The 16097-nt window shown below is 39.2% G+C and overlaps 1 protein-coding gene across 14 annotated transcripts in view; it reads right to left on the reverse strand.

The window, feature by feature from the left end:
• Dus4 (Dihydrouridine synthase 4) overlaps positions 1-16097 on the reverse strand; it is a 333705-nt gene that overhangs the window by 14529 nt on the left and 303079 nt on the right. For all 14 annotated transcript variants that reach the window (XM_071663316.1, XM_071663320.1, XM_071663315.1 and 11 more), the window contains 4 exons: positions 15179-15300; positions 12130-12205; positions 11011-11193; positions 6265-6473 (listed from right to left, as the gene is read on the reverse strand). In XM_071663316.1, coding sequence (XP_071519417.1) covers positions 6265-6473; positions 11011-11193; positions 12130-12205; positions 15179-15245 — 535 coding nt within the window. In that variant the 5' untranslated portion in view covers positions 15246-15300. The remainder of the gene's footprint in view (positions 1-6264; positions 6474-11010; positions 11194-12129; positions 12206-15178; positions 15301-16097) is intronic.

Below are 16097 nucleotides of genomic sequence, written 5' to 3' on the forward strand. Positions count from 1 at the left end.
ACTCCCAGATACCTAAAACACTTTACTTCCTCCAGTTTTTCTCCACTCAAACTTACCTCCCAATTAACTTGTCCCTCAACCCTACTGTACCTAATAACCTAGCTTTTATTCACATTTACTCTCAGATTTCTTCTTCCACACACTTTACCAAACTCAGTCACCAGCTTCTGCAGTTTCTCACACAAATTAGCAACCAGCGCTGTATCCTCAGTGAACAACAACTGACTCACTTCCCAAGGTCTCTCATCCACAACAGACTGCATACTTGCCCCTCTCTCCAAAACTCTTGCATTCACCTACCTAACAACCCCAACCATAAACAAATTAAACAACCATGGAGACATCACGCACCCCTGCCGCAAACCGACATTCACTGAGAACCAATCACTTTCCTCTCTTCCTATTCGTACACATGCCTTACATCCTCAATAAAAACTTTTCAATGCTTCTAGCAACTTGCCTCCCACTCCATATACACTTAATACCTTCCACAGAACATCTGTATCAACTCTCACACCATATACACTGAATACCTTCCACAGAACATCTCTATCAACTCTATCATATGCCTTCTCCAGATCCATAAATGTTACTTACGATTACATTTGTTTTTCTATGTATTTCTCATATACATTCTTCAAAGCAAGCACCTGATCCACACATCCTCTACCACTTCTGAAACCACACTACTCTGATGCTCTATACATGCCTTCACCCTCTCAATCAATACCCTCCCACATAATTTCCCAGGGATACTCAACAAACTTATACCTCTGCAATTTGAGCACTCACCTTTATCCCCTTTCCCTTTGTACAATGGCACTATGCATGCATTCTGCCAATCCTCAGGAACTTCACCATGAGTCATACATACAATGAATATCCTCACCAACCAGTCAACAACACAGTCACCCCCTTTTTTAATAAATTCCACTGGAATACCATCCAAACCTGCAGCCTTGCCGGCTTTCATCTTCCGCAAAGCTTTCACAACCTCTTCTCTGTTTACCAAATCATTCTCCCTGACCCTCTCACTTTGCACACCACCTCGACCAAAACACCTTATATCTGCAACTCTATCATCTAACACATTCAACAAACTTTCAAAATACTCACTCCATCTCCTTCTCACATCACCACTACTTGCTATTACCTCCCCATTAGCCCCCCTCACTGATGTTCCCATTTGTTCTCTTGTCATACGCACTTCATTTACCTCCTTTTAAAACATCTTTTTATTTTCCCTAAAATTTAATGATACTCTCTCACCCCAACTCTCATTTGCCCTCTTTTTCACCTCTTGCACTTTTCTCTTGACCTCCTGCCTCTTTCTTTTATACATCTCCCACTCATTTGCACTATTTCCCTGCAAAAATTGACCAAATGCCCCTCTCTTCTTTCACTAATAATCTTCATCCCACAACTCACTACCCTTCCTAATCTGCTCACCTTCCACACTTCTCATGCCACAAGCATCTGTTGCGCAAGCCATCACTGCTTCCCTAAATACATCCCATTCCTTCCCCAATCCCCTGATGTCCTTTGCTCTCACCTTTTTCCATTCTGCACTCAGTCTCTCCTGGTACTTCCTCACACAAGTCTCCTTCCCAAGCTCACTTACTCTCACCACTCTCTTCGCCCCAACATTTTCTCTTCTTTTCTGAAAACCTCTACAAATCTTCACCTTCGCCTCCACAAGATAATGATCAGACATCCCTCCAGTTGCACCTCTCAGCACATTAACATCCAAAAGTCTCTTTCATATGCCCATCAATCAACACATAATCCAATAACGCTTTCTGGCCATCTCTCCTACTTACATACATGTACTTATGTATATCTCGCTTTTTAAACCATGTATTCCCAATCACTAGTCCTTTTTCAGTACACCAATCTACAAGCTCTTCACCATTTCCATTTACAACACTGAACACTGAACACCAATTATTCCCTCAACTGCCATATTACTCACCTTTGCATTTAAATCACCTATCACTATAATTTGGTCTCAAGCATCAAAACTGCTAACACACTCACTCAGCTGCTCCCAAATCACTTGCCTCTCATGATCTTTCTTCTCATGCCCAGGTGCAAATGCACCAATAATCACCCATCACTCTCCATCCACTTTCAGTTTTACCCATATCAATCTAGAATTTACTTCCTTACACTCTCTCACATAATCCCATAACTCCTGTTTCAGGAGTAGTGCTACTTCTTCCTTTACTCTTGTCCTCTTGCCAACCCCTGACTTTACTTCCAAAACATTCCCAAACCACTCTTCCCCTTTACCTTTGAGCTCGTTTCACTCAGAGCCAAAACATTCAGGTTCCTTTCCTCAAACATACTACCTATCAATCCTTTTTTCTCATCTTGGTTACATCCACACACATTTAGACACCCCAATCTGAGCCTTCGAGGAGGATGAACACTACCCGCGTGACTCCTGTTTCCTCTTTTAGAAAGTTAAAATACATGGAGGGGAGGGTTTCAAGCCCCCCGCTCCCGTCCCCTTTCGTTGCCTTCTACGACATGTGGGGAATGCATGGGAAGTTTTCTTTCTCCCTTATCCCCAGGGGATAGAAAATAATATATCCAATAAATCTTTCAAACAAGGTGTTTAATGTTTCGTCAGTGTACATCAGAAGTATCCCCAGATGGAGACTCCTCAGTATCTTAGGCAAGGGTTTTTCGAGGTATACAATGCCAATACAGGGAAGATTCGTTAATATTATACACTTATTCTGGGGCTAGGTTTTCCACAGCCACTAACTGTGCTAATTCACCACAAACTTTGTCCCAGCTTTGTGAAGAGTAGTTAATGTAATGAATGACCATTGGTTGGTAGTTAGCTTTGGTTGGCTCTTGTTACTATTGTTGTTTTATTGTTATTGTCAAAGCAGATAGCCCTGCACTGCATCAGTCCCAGCCGAGGCAGCCATCTCCTACACTTTCTCCCACCCTGTACATATTGCTGTTGGTTGTTTAATAGAGTATTGGAGTTTTATAGATAATTGGAGTTTTTATTGATTTTTTTTAATATGATCTTACACTACAAGCTTCCACGTCAGCACTGTGTTTTCTCTGTACACGCTATGTACTGAAATTCCATGTCTCCACTTAAACTTGTGTAACCATCCTTGCAAATATTCACAGTCATAGTCTAGCTTTAGTTCTCTATGAAAAACTTTGGCCAGCTCAATAAGCATCTCTCCAGAAATGTTTACATCTTCATTTTATTGGAGATTGAACCACTCTACAAGTGCAGTCTGATTCTGTACCCCTGACACCTTTCAAAGTTTTCCAAAACTTCAAACTTTTCTGGCTTTAATTTTCAGCATATAACTGAATGTAAGAAACTTATGGGACTGTTAATCAGCTCAGCAGTGTAAATAGATTGTGGCACCTTAGCGCTGCTAAAAGTGCTGCTCTGGTGGCAGATCCACAAATTAAAGGCGGCAGATTCAAAACGTGCTGGACCATGGGAGTTGCCAGACTACAGAGGTACAACTTGTAACATTTTTTTTTGTTACCCTCTAGCCCTTCTCTATATTAGCACCTTGTGCTTCTTGAAGTGCAGTGACCAAACTTCCAAAGATTATCTCAATTCTAGCTTTTCATATGATGTGAACATCTTGCTGAATAATTCCTGATCCATGAACTTGAATGCTATTGTCATATTTGTTAGCACAGAGTTAGCTTCCTTCACTATTCTCCCAAGGTGGAATTCAGGTGACAGGTCTGGGACAATGTCAACACCCAAATCTTTCTCGCATAAAGATTCTAGCAGCTTGTTTCCTGCTACATGACAATTATTTTGAGGCATTTCTTCACTGTGGCCCATACTCATTACTTTGCACTTAATCGTAATGAACCTCGTCAACTATGTATAAGACCAACTTTAGAGTCTGTCAAGGTTCCCTTGTAAGATGAAGAGATTCTCATATTTTAATTAAGGATATACTATCATGGGGATTTGATTTTCACGGTAAATGTACTGTCATGGTGGCTATATTGACATGGTGACTATAGTCAAAGTAACTATTGTAATTGTAGCTGCATTGTCATTGTGATACTTTTCACTTCCATGATGACCAATGCATCGTCTGCAAACATAATCAGGTCATTCACATAGATCAATAAGAGCAATGGCCCTAGAACAGAACCTGTGGCACTTCGATGGTGACCTCGACCCATCATGGGAAGACTCCTCTGACATGTCCTCTTTGTTCCCTTCTTCAATCCATCAAATAAGTTTCTCCCTTATTCCTACCTGCTGATCTAGCTTCTTCATCAGTCTCACATCCACTAGTGTGTCAAATCTTCTCCAGCATTCCAAATACAATCAATCCAAACACCCTTTTCTTTTGTCTACAAGAGATACAGAGAGCTCACTCTCTCATAAAATCTATAGTTTGTTACACATGACCTCCTTTCCCGAAAGCCATGATGTCTCTCACTTAAGTACTTTCTATCTTATAGAAAGTCATCCAATTGCTTTCTAATTATCTCATTCAGAATCATACAGGTCACATTCATTTGTGTATGTGTATGTGTGTACTGTTCGGGGAGGGAGTTTTACATTTATGGGGCCCCATCCCTGAATATTCTCTACTGTGTGTGTGTGTGTGTAATCAACTATTTGCACTGCACAGGGAAGGAGTTTTACACTTAAGGGGCCCCATATCTTGAACATTCTCTACCGTGTGTGTGTGTGTGTGTAAGTGATTTCCTATTTGTGAAACAGAGGGGAGGAATGTTATGCTCATGAGGCCTCATTTCCTAAAGTTTCACATAAAATTTCAAACTTATTTATATAACCAGCATTTACAGTTTTCTTTCTCACTTTGTTCTATGTAACCACAGTTCATTTACAATGGAAAAATTTCTTAAAAAAATTTTGTAATCGGCTTCTTAGTTTCCTACTTTTTTCCACTCACTGAAGTAGTTAGTACTGAAGTACGGCTTAATATCAAATTCATCAAATCTACTCACACTCTGCCTACTTGTGGTTGCATAGCAAGTGAAAAGTCATCTTTAGCAAGACTGCATCATCATCAATGAAAGAAAAGGAGAACAGTATCTTCAAAGAGCTTCTCACTTCAAAGGAGTCCATAATTTCCTTCCATCTGATTGGAATGCAGCCTCAAAGCTGCAGGAGCCCCACAAAAAGGTTCCTGAACACACAGGAGGGTGAAAGGAGTAAACAGGATAGAGTGAATTGGAATGAAGTGGTATAATAGGATCACCATGCTATCAGTGGACAGAACCAGGACATGTGAAGCATCTGGGGTAACCCATGGAAAGGTCTGTAGGGCCTGTTGTGGTTAGGGAGGTGTGGTTTCATGAAATTACACATGACAGCTATAGAATGGATGTGAGCAGAAGTAGCCTTTATTTGTCTGTTCCTTGTGCTACATCACTAACACAGGAAACATCAATCAAGCATGGAAAAAAAATCTGGAACTTATGTATAGTTTTGTTTTGCTCTCTTTCAAGCTCTTATTCAAGTTTTGACTATTGCTGAAGGAGGAGTACACCTGAAACTATCTCGATCTTAAAACAGATTTTGAAACGTTTAGTATTACATCTATGTATGAGTAAGGGTCATCCATAATTATATACAGAGTGTAACCACACTGATTAAAAGAACTGGAGCACAGATTCAAACTACATGAAGAAAGTGACAACAGGGAAAAGAAATAACATGGAATCAAAACTCTAGCAAACATCATGGCTTGCACCATCAGGTATATCATTTTTCAATTGCCTACAAGTTAGGAAAAAAGTGGTAAAAAAGAGCCTTGAAGATGGTGTAGAAAACTGTTCAAGAGAGTACGAGCTGTAAATATTCTGACGCTAAAAAAGGCATGCTCTAAAAAGAAGCAGATAAAGACATCAGAGTTATTCATTGTGCAGGAATGGTTGAAAGCAATTAAAATATTCTGGATTACTATTTTTCAAACAAGAATTCACTGCACCTTAAGCATCTGGAGCATCTAAAGAGCATCTGCAAAAATGTGGATGATACAGGAAACCTCCGCCAAAATTTTTAGATTTCTTCACTCTACTCCATTGTGTAACAAATGCTATGTAGGGGTAACAATAATTCTTCCACCCTCTTCTAGACACTTATTGGCTAAATTCTTAAAATCTCCTTCCTGAGTGCAAAAATCCATACTATGGAAAAAGATAATAAAAACTTACAAACCTGGCATTCTAAACACCTTCCTAAGCACATACATTGTACAACTAAATTCTTACCATTAACTCCAGTAATCTTTTGTATTTGGTATGCATCATCCATTGATCTGATATCACCATTAGCCACGACTGGAATTTTAAGAGCACTTTTGATATCTCTAATGGCATCCAGGCAGACTGGGTCTCCTCGCTGCTCTTGCGTACGCCCATGGACAGAGATAAAGGAAGCTCCAGCAGATTCCATTTGTCTTGCAAAGTCTACAGTGTGCCTGATACAACAAAGTGAGAGTATTAAGGTTAGCATTGTGAGAGATTGGTGGTAAATCAATTGTCTAGAGTTCAGTTACCAAGTATTCCCTTACAGTGAGAAAAACTCTGGGTGATCATAAGAAGCTTATGGCACTACAAGATCAAGATTGACTTAATGAAATACTGAAAACTCAATCCACTTCAGTCTTAAAAGTTTTCATTCTTTTGCACTGCCATCAAATATGTCATCTAGCTTACATCCTTATGAATTAACATAAGGAGGTCACATTGACAATAATGCAGAGGTAACTTATGGAGGGTGCACCAAGAATCAAGCAACTTAGATCTATTATAGTTCTGTGGATTAGATCTTTCTTTGAAAGAATATGACAACATTAATCAAGTCATTAACCAAAAAAAATTAGCAAGAAAAGATATGAATGATTACATATTCATTACATATTCATCTAAAGAAGGCTCAAAACATAATCAATTGGGAAGAAGTACAAAGCACCTAGAATCAAGCAAGTTAGATCTACTATGGTTGTGTGGATTAAATCTTTTATTTGGAAGAATACAAAATTTAAGTGGATCAGGTCATTGCCACAAAAAAATTTAGCAAGAAAAAGGTCAAATAGAGAAAGGTATGGGATTACAGAATACCTAGAATCAAGCAAGTTAGATTTACTGAGGTTCCGTAAAACAGATCTTTCTATAGAAGCATATCATTAAGTAGATCAGGTCATTATCACGAAAATATTCAGCAATAAAAAATCCAAATAAAGAAAGGTGCGCATATATCACCTATTAATCTGAAGAAGGCTCAGAACATCATGATTAACTGGGAAGGATTACAGAATATGTACATTTAGAGCACTTACTGAATCAAGATAACTGCTAAAGACAGAAACAAAGTATGCATATGGTATTTGAAGCAACCATTAACTGACTGACAAGAGATGGTATGATTATTATATTATTATACTTAATCGTTGTCTCCCACGTTAAAAAGGTGGTGCAAGGAAACAGACGAGGAATGGCACAACCCACCCACATACACATATATATACATAAATGCCCACACACGCACATATATATACATTTCAATGTATACATACATATACATACACAGACATATACACATGTATGTATTCTTCATACTTGCTGCCTTCATCTGTTCCCATTGCCACCCCACCAGACATGAAACAGCACCCCCTCTTTCCAGCGAGGTAGCGCCAGGAAAAGAAAAAAAAAAAAAAAAGCCACATTTGTTCACACTCAGTATCTAGCTGTGATGTGTAATGCATTGAAACCACAGCTCCCTTTCCACATTAGATTAAATAGTATGATATAAGGATCACTTAGATTTTTTAATAGACATAGTCTGATGAAGATACTTTGACTGGGAATGAAGTTATCACTGTGAATCTTAGAAATTCAGAGACTGCCATTTAGGGATTTAATCATATGTGTAGATAATGTACTGTAATATCAGCAAAATCCACATAGGTATTGTTAACTCTGGTGAAGTCACCTATGAGACTAAAAAATTAGCATAATTACAAACAAGAGTAAAACAGCTGTTTCAGAGAGGGATGATGTGTGAAATGTGATTTGATAGATAATGGAGAAGCTATAAGTTATTCTTTTTCATCTTACTTTCATTAAGGTTAGAAGCAATGTTGAAAACCTGGCATTTCTTAAAATTGTAAGAACAAAAATGAAAGAAAAAAGGGTATTGCTGTGGAAAGCTCTGCTATGAAAGTGAAACAAACCACCATTTTATACTCCCATAACATAACATAAGATTTGTATGGGTTTTCAGAAAAGAAGAGTGAATGTTGGGGTGAAGAGGGTGGTGAGAGTAAGTGAGCTTGGGAAGGAGACTTGTGTGAGGAAGTACCAGGAAAGACTGAGTACAGAATGGAGAAAGGTGAGAACAATGGAAGTAAGGGGAGTGGGGGAGGAATGGGATGTATTTAGGGAATCAGTGATGGATTGCGCAAAAGATGCTTGTGGCATGAGAAGAGTGGGAGGTGGGTTGATTAGAAAGGGTAGTGAGTGGTGGGATGAAGAAGTAAGATTATTAGTGAAAGAGAAGAGAGAGGCATTTGGACGATTTTTGCAGGGAAAAAATGCAATTGAGTGGGAGATGTATAAAAGAAAGAGACAGGAGGTCAAGAGAAAGGTGCAAGAGGTGAAAAAGAGGGCAAATGAGAGTTGGGGTGAGAGAGTATCATTAAATTTTAGGGAGAATAAAAAGATGTTCTGGAGGGAGGTAAATAAAGTGCGTAAGACAAGGGAGCAAATGGGAACTTCAGTGAAGGGCGCAAATGGGGAGGTGATAACAAGTAGTGGTGATGTGAGAAGGAGATGGAGTGAGTATTTTGAAGGTTTGTTGAATGTGTTTGATGATAGAGTGGCAGATATAGGGTGTTTTGGTTGAGGTGGTGTGCAAAGTGAGAGGGTTAGGGAAAATGATTTGGTAAACAGAGAAGAGGTAGTAAAAGCTTTGCGGAAGATGAAAGCCGGCAAGGCAGCAGGTTTGGATGGTATTGCAGTGGAATTTATTAAAAAAGGGGGTGACTGTATTATTGACTGGTTGGTAAGGTTATTTAATGTATGTATGACTCATGGTGAGGCGCCTGAGGATTGGCGGAATGCTTGCATAGTGCCAATGTACAAAGGCAAAGGGGATAAGAGTGAGTGCTCAAATTACAGAGATATAAGTTTGTTGAGTATTCCTGGTAAATTATATGGGAGGGTATTGATTGAGAGGGTGAAGGCATGTACAGAGCATTAGATTGGGGAAGAGCAGTGTGGTTTCAGAAGTGGTAGAGGATGTGTGGATCAGGTGTTTGCTTTGAAGAATGTATGTGAGAAATACTTAGAAAAGCAAATGGATTTGTATGTAGCATTTATGGATCTGGAGAAGGCATATGATAGAGTTGATAGAGATGCTCTGTGGAAGGTATTAAGAATATATGGTGTGGGAGGCAAGTTGTTAGAAGCAGTGAAAAGTTTTCATCGAGGATGTAAGGCATGTGTACGTGTAGGAAGAGAGGAAAGTGATTGGTTCTCAGTGAATGTAGGTTTGCGGCAGGGGTGTGTGATGTCTCCATGGTTGTTTAATTTGTTTATGGATGGGGTTGTTAGGGAGGTGAATGCAAGAGTTTTGGAAAGAGGGGCAAGTATGAAGTCTGTTGGGGATGAGAGAGCTTGGGAAGTGAGTCAGTTGTTGTTCGCTGATGATACAGCGCTGGTGGCTGATTCATATGAGAAACTGCAGAAGCTGGTGACTGAGTTTGGTAAAGTGTGTGAAAGAAGAAAGTTAAGAGTAAATGTGAATAAGAGCAAGGTTATTAGGTACAGTAGGGTTGAGGGTCAAGTCAATTGGGAGGTAAGTTTGAATGGAGAAAAACAGGAGGAAGTAAAGTGTTTTAGATATCTGGGAGTGGATCTGGCAGCGGATGGAACCATGGAAGCGGAAGTGAATCATAGGGTGGGGGAGGGGGCGAAAATTCTGGGAGCCTTGAAGAATGTGTGGAAGTCGAGAACATTATCTCGGAAAGCAAAAATGGGTATGTTTGAAGGAATAGTGGTTCCAACAATGTTGTATGGTTGCGAGGCGTGGGCTATGGATAGAGTTGTGCGCAGGAGGATGGATGTGCTGGAAATGAGATGTTTGAGGACAATGTGTGGTGTGAGGTGATTTGATCGAGTAAGTAACGTAAGGGTAAGAGAGATGTGTGGAAATAAAAAGAGCGTGGTTGAGAGAGCAGAAGAGGGTGTTTTGAAACTGGTTTGGGCACATGGAGAGAATGAGTGAGGAAAGATTGACCAAGAGGATATATGTGTCGGAGGTGGAGGGAACGAGAAGAAGTGGGAGACCAAATTGGAGGTGGAAAGATGGAGTGAAAAAGATTTTGTGCGACTGGGGCCTAAACATGCAGGAGGGTGAAAGGAGGGCAAGGAATAGAGTGAATTGGATCGATGTGGTATACCGCGGTTGACGTGCTGTCAGTGGATTGAATCAGGGCATGTGAAGCGTCTGGGGTAAACCTTGGAAAGCTGTGTAGGTATGTATATTTGCGTGTGTGGACGTATGTATATACAAGTGTATGGGGGTGGGTTGGGCCATTTCTTTCGTTTGTTTCCTTGCGCTACCTCACAAACGCGGGAGACAGCGGAAAAAAAAAAAAAAAAAAAAAAAAAAAAAAAAAGCACACATATCAAATGTAAGTAAAAGACATATCTAAAAAGTATACAAAGAGAGGAACTTCAAAAGATGGGGAAAATGTGTTACAACAAAGGAGGGGCAAAACTGATAAAAAAATGCTTTGACAGTATTTTGTAAAAAATGTCTAAAGAATGTGGTGAATGGAGGAAGTTTATATGAATCCTAAAGTGCTATATAACAACTAGGCTTTAGGTTAGGAGGACTGACATATAAAATGCCTGCTATGATAAAAGTCAACAGTTCAATTAACAGAGGTTTGCTACACAAAATAACTGTAAACACATATATATTACATCATAAGACTTATAACCTCTTACTTATAATCTTTATGAATCCTGATTTTTATGGATACTGTAAAGTCGGGGTCAGTGACAGTGTTCCGAGTCTGATGAATCATATCCGCAACTAGTTCTGGTTTGTGGATGAGACAAGCTCCATACCCTTCAGCCATGGCCCAACGTTGTGGACATCCACAGTTTAGGTCAACACCATCACAAAAGCTGTAAAACAGCAAAAGATTATGAGGGCCTGTAACAAAAGTATGTCATCAGCTAAACTGCTTTCACCCAGGAACCATACTGTGTGTGAAGCACAGACTTATTTTCTTTTCTCTTAAAACTGCAAACGAATAAAATATCCAACAACTTACACTTATATAAAATGTGTTTATGATGGGTGACTTCTGCAAAAACCAATAAAGTGAAGTAGTGATAGAGGAATAAGAATACCCATGCCATCTAAGTCTCATCCAACACATAAAAAAAGGAAGGATAAAATACATATATAAATGTATTAATGCCTGTGAAAATCTATAACGATCCAACAAAGATATTAATCAGAGACTGACTCCTCCCATGTACACAAAGAACTATCTTAGGAAAAAAGCTCCAGTAATGGACAAAAGTATTTAGAGAGAGAGAGAGAAGAGACCATGCCTTGAATAGAAAAGAGGGAACATTTGATTAAAAAGGAGTAAAATAAGTGTACGAAGGCATGGAAGAAAAACAGTAGGACATAAGTATGGTATAAATAATGGAAAGATACAAATTCTAGCACAGTATTTTAGTCAAAATGAGAGAGAAAGGTAGAGAGTGTATAAAGCAGTACTAGTGTGTAACATTTGTAATTTGTATTTAAATCTGTTTTCTGCTGAAATGCATTTTGTATGATTGCTACACATAAGGAGCCTGAGTCTGTCCTTAACTGTACTTTTCAGCTCTGATAACTCAAAAAAAACTAAACTAAATTTGCAGGATATCAGATTTGCTCAAGGAAATTATGCACTTCATTCAGAGGTGCTTGCTGCACAGAAATAAGAGTAGGACTGCAGTCAAGCATTAATTAGAGGGCTGCAAAGAAATGAGATTCTAGGAAGATGCTGCATTAAAAGGCAAGGCATGGTACACAACTCTTGTATGTACCTGTGACATACTTACGGAGCAATTATTTTTGTGGCCCTAGCCCAATCTTCACCTTTGCTTGCCGCAAACTGCACAACTAATGGACGATCCTCTGAAATGATTACAAAATATAAATATAATAATAGGAAAGTTGTAATTAACTAAACATGCAATGACAAGATGCTACCCTAATGACCAATTTCTTGTACCCAGATTGTCTGAACCAACCAGGGGTTCACAAAAGCAAACTTTCTCAGACAAGAACCAGCAACACTGAGGATAATGTCTGTTGGATAGTGCTGTAATCTCATAAAAGTCATGTTCCACCACTAAAGAGAAACTTGAATTTACAAGTTTGCATTCAGCTTATATATACCTGCATATCTTGCTAATCCTACTTCACTTACTTCTTTTCAACAATCCTACAACACTGCCATATCAACATGATATGTCATATCTGGTGGCCACCAGTTAAGTACTGCATGTAGAACTCTGCAGTACCGATTCTTCAGATGAGTTAGGTATCCTTGTCCTCCACTGGGTTCTCATGAGATTACTGTTAGGATGCTGTGAAACAAAGTAAACTTTACATTTAGCCTTACCTGGATTTATCAAATCCATGAAATACTTTGAACCAATATAATGATTAATACATAAAAACAAAGAAAGCATAAGCAGAGTAAGAGAATAGGTGTAGATCAAACCCTCCACAGAGAAGAAAAGACAACAAGACATAAGGAGTCTAAGGCAATAATCCCACAAAAAGGTAACAACAGATTTCTTTTTTATGTTGGAGGCTGTGTGGATCAGGTGTTTGCTTTGAAGAATGTATGTGAGAAATACTTAGAAAAGCAAATGGATTTGTATGTAGTATTTATGGATCTGGAGAAGGCATATGATAGAGATGCTCTGTGGAAGGTATTAAGAATATATGGTGTGGGAGGCAAGTTATCAAAAGCAGTGAAAAGTTTTTATTGAGGATGTAAGGCATATGTACGAGTAGGAAGAGAAGAAAGTGATTGGTTCTCAGTGAATGTCGGCTTTGCGGCAGGGGTGTGTGATGTCTCCATGGTTGTTTAATTTGTTTATGGATGGGGTTTTTAGGGAGGTGAATGCAAGAGTTTTGGAGAGAGGGGCAAGTATGCAGTCTGCTGTGGATAAGAGAGCTTGGGAAGTGAGTCAGTTGTTGTTCACTGATGATACAGCACTGGTGGCTGATTCAGGATGAATGAATGTCAGAGTCATCCAAGGCAGAGTTAAAGGAGAAATGAAAACCATAGAGAGTTACTTCATCAACAGGGGAGACAGCCATAGTACCATCAGATCAGACAAGTGAAGGAAAGGTAGAGCAACAGAAGTTGTCAGAGATGCATTTAGCAAAAGACTAAATAGACCTCTCAATGGATGAAAATGAGAGGTTCATGCACTTCTTTTGAATGGGATAGTTTTTCTAAGTCTACTAAGCCTGATCCCTTGCCTGTATGGCCTCAGAATAGGAATGTTGAACCTTGGATTTGAAGATGTCATTTTGGAGGAAGAACAGATAAATACTTCCATTCCTGCAACAATAACTGCTGCTATGCCTTTGGTGGAAACAGAAACAACCACATAAGAGACAGTAATTTACCCAAGGGAAGTCATAAAACTATTTTCATAGGATATTACAATCAGGTCTGTTGAGGTGCTAATATTTTCCTTTAGGGGAGGCTGCCAGAGGGGGAGGTCCAGTTAATAGATACATTTATGAGAGTTTGGTTAGATGACCCACTTGGAGGCAAGATTGTGCAGCTACAGCATGATGAGATGAAAAACAAATCCAGTTAAGAATATGGGTGAGGTGGGTGATTACTTGCTCTAGTTCACTGAGAATGGAGAATGTGAGGGCTTCAATCCTCCACCCTGGGGACAGGAATAATCTAACTAATCCCTATGATGATTTGTTAAAATCCCCAAGTAAAGGGTCTCAGCTTGTGGGTGAGAGGATTTCATGGCCTCATGGAAGGAATTCTGAAAGCTGAAACAAAGGAAAACAGTTGGGAGACAGATCTTGAGATGTGTTGATGTCACAACTGGAATCATATTCAGACATATGGAGAGAATGAGTAAAGAGAGGTTAACAACAAGGATATATGTGTCAGAAGTGGAGAGAACTGGGGAAAGGGGTAGGCCAAATAGAAGGATAGAATAAAAAAGATCAGGAGTGATCAGGCCCTGAACACACAGGTGTGTGTGTGTGTGTGTGTGTGTGTGTGTGTGTGTGTGTGTGTGTGTGTGTGTGTGTGTGTGTGTGTGTGTGTGTGTGTGTGTGTGTGTGTGTGTGTGTCTGTCTGTCTGTCTGTCTGTCTGTGTAAAAGATATACACACAAGACAGAGTAAACCTGGTTGTGGATATGGAGCTCTAGTTTTGGTACACTACACATAAAAACTAGAGTAAGGATGTGAGCATATGCATTTGGAATAAAGGTGTTTCGTGTGTTGACGGGCCAAGGTAGTGTGGGAGGTATGGATTGCCTATACTGTTCACCAGAGTTGGATGCTTTTGGTTTTGTGGTACATTGTGTTAAGCATGGAGAGTCAGTTTGCTGTTTACATTTTGGTGATCAGACTATGGTTTGAATTTGTTCCATAGTTCCTAGTGATGATGAGTGGCTTTGTGTGAGCATGTTTCTTTGCTTTAAAAGATCTGGGAAAATTCTGGGTTATAATGCTTTCTACAACCTTGTGTTGTATGCATTTTGTAGGTCATGATGAAACATCAAACAGCATGCTCTAAGAATGGGAAATTATCTAAGATGAATTCTTAGAACTTATATTCTATGTATCGTGGGCATGCTAGAAGGCCAATCTTCTTTTCTATACTCTGTGTACTTTGTTCTTTTTTGTTGCATGAGTTGGATGCGTTCAGTGAAATGTTATCAGAATACATAAATAATATGAGGAGATTTAGTGGTGTGCTCCAGGCAGTTCTGGTGTTGGTTGCTGGAGGTGGTCAGCTTATAGTTCCCTAACTTGTTAACCTACCAAAAAATGTGCTGTACATGAAATTTCCCCAATATTCAAAAAAATTACAAAATAAAATACCTACCTTTAGATGTAGTGAAATCACTGTGTCTGGCTTGAATTGACTGCAAAAAGCTGTCAGTTATGATCATGGGGGTGAAACATATGTCACATCCATATTTCCTTACAAGAGTTCTAAAAGCAAGTCTGAAATAGAAAAATTACAATTAGAAAGGAAACTAGATTTTTAGAATTCACGTATTTCATTTTATCCAAAGAACTATTTTTGCTCTTGCTTTAACCATGGATAATGATTTACAAACATAGATTACAAAAGCACAACATGGGAACAACATTACGAGAGAGAGAGAGAGAGAGAGAGAGAGAGAGAGAGAGAGAGAGAGAGAGAGAGAGAGAAGGGGGGACTGCATCAGTTGTGTTTCTACTAATTAAATCTACCCTTTTCGTACAGTCTTTCTTTCATTCATTTTTGTTTGCCATTTCCTACCTTAGCAAGGCAGCACCAGAAACAGATAACTGACAATCAGATATATATGAGAATAAAATTTTGTCTCTTACTTCCAACATTTGGATTTACCCCCACGCCTTTCCTCTGCACTGCAGAAAGAATCCTTTACCATGAGTTTTTCCAACAATCTAATGAGATTTATAGCAAAATTCTAAGTGCATATTACATTAATATATTTGAGGAATACCTCTGCCTTGACAATCCATCATTCTCAGCTGTGCCAGAGTATGACTGAGAGAACATGAACAATGTGTGCACGAGTGGATTGGACATATGGAGGGGATGAGAGGAGACAGACTGAATAAGAGGATAATATGTGTCAGAAGGGGAGGGAGACTATGGAGATGAAATGATGGAATGAATATGGCTTTAAGTCATCACAGCCTGAACATGCAAGAGGGTGAAAGAAATGTACAGGAAAGAATGAACTTGACTTATGTGGTAAACAGGGGGTTGTGCCATCATTGGGTTAACC

Source organism: Panulirus ornatus, chromosome 7 (genome assembly GCF_036320965.1).
Source record: "Panulirus ornatus isolate Po-2019 chromosome 7, ASM3632096v1, whole genome shotgun sequence".
Taxonomy (NCBI): domain Eukaryota; kingdom Metazoa; phylum Arthropoda; class Malacostraca; order Decapoda; family Palinuridae; genus Panulirus; species Panulirus ornatus.